At 40.7% G+C, this 4,873-nt stretch overlaps 1 protein-coding gene across 1 annotated transcript; it reads left to right on the forward strand.

The window, feature by feature from the left end:
* Nucleotides 1-659: 659 nt before the first annotated feature.
* Nucleotides 660-4,246, forward strand: LOC117822588 (protein NDRG1-like). The gene is made up of 12 exons (XM_034697408.1): nt 660-747; nt 1,015-1,120; nt 1,326-1,446; nt 1,572-1,634; nt 1,745-1,805; nt 2,060-2,146; nt 2,269-2,325; nt 2,418-2,584; nt 2,866-2,965; nt 3,075-3,110; nt 3,225-3,276; nt 3,391-4,246. The coding sequence occupies exons 1-12, from the start codon at nt 697-699 to the stop codon at nt 3,618-3,620; spliced, it is 1,131 nt and encodes a 376-aa protein (XP_034553299.1). The 5' UTR covers nt 660-696; the 3' UTR covers nt 3,621-4,246.
* The last annotated feature ends 627 nt before the right edge of the window (nt 4,247-4,873 follow it).

Below are 4,873 nucleotides of genomic sequence, written 5' to 3' on the forward strand. Positions count from 1 at the left end.
GGATTAGACAGGTGACCTACTCAGGACTTGGCTGAAGATGCTGGGATTCTCCTGACGCCAAAATATAACAAGCTTTAACTGATATTTTACATTCAGTTCCAATGAATCAGCTTGTAACAAGTCAAATGTCTGACCATGGTTTGCATGCATTTCAGTTTTTCTGGATATATACTTCAAGGCTGAATTCCAGGAATATTTCAACTTTACTAAAATGACAAGAAGTTTCAGAATTATGACTGTGGGAAAACAATTAAATCTTGTGTCATTGCAACAACACATTTTTACTTTAGGTATCAGAAGTTGCATGAAAACTTCACAGATAAGTTGTGTTTCCTATGATCTTGATGCCCTGCCTAATTCCCCAAGGAAATCCAGGCCTGTCTCTGTGGGAACACAGCAGCCTGAGGTCAGATTAAATCAGGAAGGGGCCAGTTGGCCACGTGCGAGACAGGTTGGAGTTAAGGCTTAGAGAGAGATCAGAGCTGGAGGATATATAAACCAGCTCAAACCCATAGACCATCACACACAAAAATCACTGCTGCTCTCTGGTTACTTCTTGCAGCACAAATAAGGAAAAAAAAACCCAACCTGCTTGAGCCACTCAAGAACTGAGGATCTTCACCGTATACGGGACATCTGCCCCTGCATCTTCTGCACATCTTCATAACGGCTGTGGACTCATCTGCATCAGCAACCATGGTTCTGGAGGACAACGAGTGTGACTCTGTCTTTGAGCCTACAATCACTGTGAGTATCCCATCACACAGAGCATAAGCTAGCCTTGAGGCTAGATATGCTGTTTACAGGTGTAATCCCTCTGCAAAGTTAAATAACTTTTATGTTCTGAGACGATTGGGTGAAATTGCATGATCACAAAGAGTTTCCAGTCTAGATTTATATTTTAAAAAATTAACTTCTGTTTAGTGTCTTGCATTTAAAACAAGCACACAGACAGCATCATGCCTTATTAGTCTAAATGAGAGACTGAATTTTTCCCTTTTTTTATTCTTTTAGGATGAGCATGTGGAGACGCAGTATGGAAATGTCCACTGCATCATGACAGGAACTCCAAGGGCAAACCGCCCCGTCATCCTGACTTTTCATGATGTTGGACTGAACCGTAAGTCCAAACCCAGCAGCATTGTATCTGCACCGTTACAACCTGCACATACATATCATGTAGATCTGTGTTAAAGATGGGAGAGAAAAGCTATTATGTTGAATTTAAATATAGTGCACTTGCCTAAAGAAACATCTTCGAAGTTTTGTATCTTTTTGTATTATTTTTGCTGCAACTGATATAATTGTTGTATTTTTTCTTACAGACAAGTCTTGTTTTGAGCCGCTGTTCAACCATGAGGACATGCACGAAATTACAAGACATTTGCCTGTTTGTCATGTCGAAGCACCTGGACAACACGAGAGAGCAAAAACTCTGCCAGCTGCGTAAGTACACTGTCCTTAATACTCTGTTACCTTGCTCACCACATCCTGACCCTTATTCTACTCACCCATCAATTTGCTGTAGGACAATCATGAGTGACCTTTTTTTTGGTTCTGTTGACGCCCAGGTATACCTACCCATCCATGGACCAGTTGTCCGAAGCTCTGCCTGCTGTCCTCAAACACTTTGGGTGAGACAAAATACTTTTAAGCTGCCCTTTCATTAAATGTTAAGATATCTTATTCACACAGCGTACTGGAGTATGTCTCAGTTTTGACCTTTTGTCTGTGTGCTTTGTAGGCTGCGCAGTGTGGTTGGAATAGGAGTTGGAGCAGGAGCTTACATCCTGGCGAGATTTGCTGTGAGTTCCAATCTCTTCTTTAAATCCCACTTAAGCTTGATGCACATGGAGAGAACAAAAGTCAGCAACTAGTGTTTCAATTATAAGGTCGAAATATTTTCTCTTTTCAGTACAGATGATCAGGGTAAATGAGAATGTGTAAATCCAATATATGTCAGGGTTAGAGATGAAATATTTTCTGTGCAAAGCTATACATAGACAGAGCTGCAGACTAGCATAAGTCATCACTAACCTGTCTGTCTGTCTGTGTGTAGCTGAATCACCCTGACCTGGTGGATGGATTGGTTCTGATCAATGTCAACCCCAGTGCCGAAGGAATTATTGACAGTGTTGCCTCCAAGGTTGGCATTATTTCAGATCTTGTGTCACATTCAATCCTGTAGTATGACATTAGAGTCATTTCACTGACTCTGATATTACCACAGGCTGTTATCTGAATGTGATGTAATTGTGTGTGTTATAGATCACCGAATGGACCCACACTCTCACAGACCAGGTCATTGCACACTTGTTTGGAAAGGTAAATTATCAATGATTCAGCTTCAGTTACTGTGTGTGTCTTACATGTTGGACGAAAAGGATATCTGACTTACTTTCAAATCAACTTTTCAGGAGGAGATCCAGACAAACCATGACCTCATAGCTACATACCGTCATCACATCACAACCACAATGAACCAGTCCAACGTGAGCCAGTTCTTCCGCTCATACAACCAACGCAACGCACTGGAAGTGGAGAGGCCTATTCCTGGGGGAAACATCAATGTCAGGACCCTCAAGTAAGTACAACTACTGACCTAAAACAGGAAACAGACAACTTTACTCTTTAAGTCAAGCTTATACTCTTGACCCAGTTCAATGAGTGGGGTTGGAGTCTGGTCAAGTTGGCTGAACTTACTCTCCACTTCCTGAATCCACTGACCTCAACCTGCTTTAACCTGCTTACCACACATTACAGTTACTTTAAAGGCTAACTTGTGCGGCATCATAACTCCATCAGTGGTTGCTGGCTATGCAAATTACTACTTATCCATTTACCTGCCTGTCTGTTGATCTACAGGTGCTCCACTCTGCTGGTTGTAGGAGATGACTCACCAGCTGTGGAGGCTGTGGTTGACTGCAACTCCAAACTCAACCCCACCAAGACCACGCTGCTCAAGGTACAACTTAAAGATAACAATTGGCTTTTTGTTAAAAGATCCTTATTCAACTAAGTCAACAAAGTAAAGGTTCTGCCCTCAAACTAAAGCCTGCTCTTTGCTCTTGTAGATGGCGGACTGTGGAGGACTTCCTCAGGTGTCTCAGGTAGGCTGTAACATCATATTGGTCACTCTGCTGGCAAGGATGTACAGAATCTGCTCTAATCATTGATTGATAAAATATCCTGTATATTAATCCCTTTTCATATCTTCTTTACAGCCAGCAAAAGTGACTGAAGCCTTCAAATATTTCATCCAGGGCATGGGACACTGTAAGTTAGTTCACTCTTTGAGAATTTTCCTTAGATTTTATAAAAGCATATATTACAGAGGTGGATTATCAGTAATGAAATACCTTAGCTCAAACCTATATTTCCTCTCTCCAGTGTCAAGTGCCAGCATGACCAGACTTCGCTCACGGACAACCTCCAGCTCCAGCATCTCGTCCTACGATGGCTCTCGTAGCCGGGCACACACCAATGAGCTGCGTGGCAGAACACACTCTCATGGCACTGAAGAGAAGCGCGGGCGCTCACACACTGATGTCTCTATGGATAGTTTTTCCAACAGCAATGTGGACCAGATCATCTCAAAGTCCACTGAGCTGGCATGTTAGTTTCCCTAAATCCTATGCACTTAAACCCACTCATACCTCATTATATCCACCAGATAGGACCCCTCCTCTTTTATTCTCCAGATATTTTTCATGCCCTTTCATCTGCACTATCTCTAGTTAAGAAGTCACTAGTCATGTGACTCCATATGACTTTAATCTAGGCTTTTGTATACTCTTTCTATATCTTCATTTTAACCCATCCGTCCATCAAAGTCCTTCTTATTGTACCCTGAACTGTCGCTGTATGTCTCTACCTCTGTTTCTTCTTTTCTACGTATTGTCTTCTCCCTGTCCCTCTTCATGTCTTTGTCTTCTTCTTTTCTCCCCTTGACACTGTTCACCTTGTACTTCAGATTCTGCTCCAAGCTTCCTCATGCTCTGATATCCTTCATGGCATACACAACATGAGGAAATTATGGAGACAGGAATATGAATGTTAAGTCCTTAAGCTAACACGTGTTGATGTGAATCTCATATGTGAATTCATTTATCAAGGGTACAAATTAAGCTGTAAAGATATATCCAAGTGTAAAAACTGGATGATTATAACTGTGTGTTATTGACTATATGTGACCATGACAGCTATGTGCTATTAAACAGCAAGAATGTATTTCACATATATTTTAGATCACAAACTGTATAATTGAAAGTGTACTGTGTAAAATGAATGTATGTTGTTTTATTAATCAATAAAACAGATAACAGATAAAGTAAGTGTCTTTGTGCCGTCTTTTGAGGCTTGATATCTATCAGTACAAAAGTGAGCTTGTCAGACTTCTTGTTAATTGCAGTTATCGCAGCGAAAGGCTTACAGCTACAGGCTACATTCACTGCTAATCACAGAACATTTTTATAAAGTCAACAAAGGAACAATAAAAGTCAGGGATGTGAGATTACAAAACACACTGATATTAAGAGTTTCAAATGCATCTTTTTTAGACCAACTGTCACCTTTACTGTTCATCCTTTACACTAATATGTGTCAGAGCAGATATGAAAACAGAACCATTATTCAGTATGCTGATGACTCTGTTATTGTTAGTCTGCTCTATGATAATGAAACCAGCCACACTCTAGTCATTGATCAGTTTGTTCAGTGGTGTGAGGAGTCCCACCTTCAATGTATAGTCTTACCTTCAATGTATCTAAAACCAAAGACATGGTCATTGATTTTAGAAGAAATAATCAGTTGAGTGAAGTGACTATAATCAAAGTTCAGCCTATCGAGTCTGTGCAAACTTAGAAATACCTTT

The sequence above is a fragment of the Notolabrus celidotus genome, chromosome 12 (assembly GCF_009762535.1).
Source record: "Notolabrus celidotus isolate fNotCel1 chromosome 12, fNotCel1.pri, whole genome shotgun sequence".
In the NCBI taxonomy this organism is placed as follows: domain Eukaryota; kingdom Metazoa; phylum Chordata; class Actinopteri; order Labriformes; family Labridae; genus Notolabrus; species Notolabrus celidotus.

What these genes read in the sequence shown, in the direction of transcription:
- LOC117822588 (XM_034697408.1), top strand. Translation starts at nt 697, where the DNA reads ATGGTTCTGGAGGACAACGAGTGTGACTCTGTCTTTGAGCCTACAATC. An exon ending in ACATCCTGGCGAGATTTGCT is followed by an intron (nt 1,806 to 2,059) that starts GTGAGTTCCAAT and finishes GTCTGTGTGTAG; the next exon opens with CTGAATCACCCTGACCTGGT. An exon ending in GACTTCCTCAGGTGTCTCAG is followed by an intron (nt 3,111 to 3,224) that starts GTAGGCTGTAAC and finishes TCTTCTTTACAG; the next exon opens with CCAGCAAAAGTGACTGAAGC.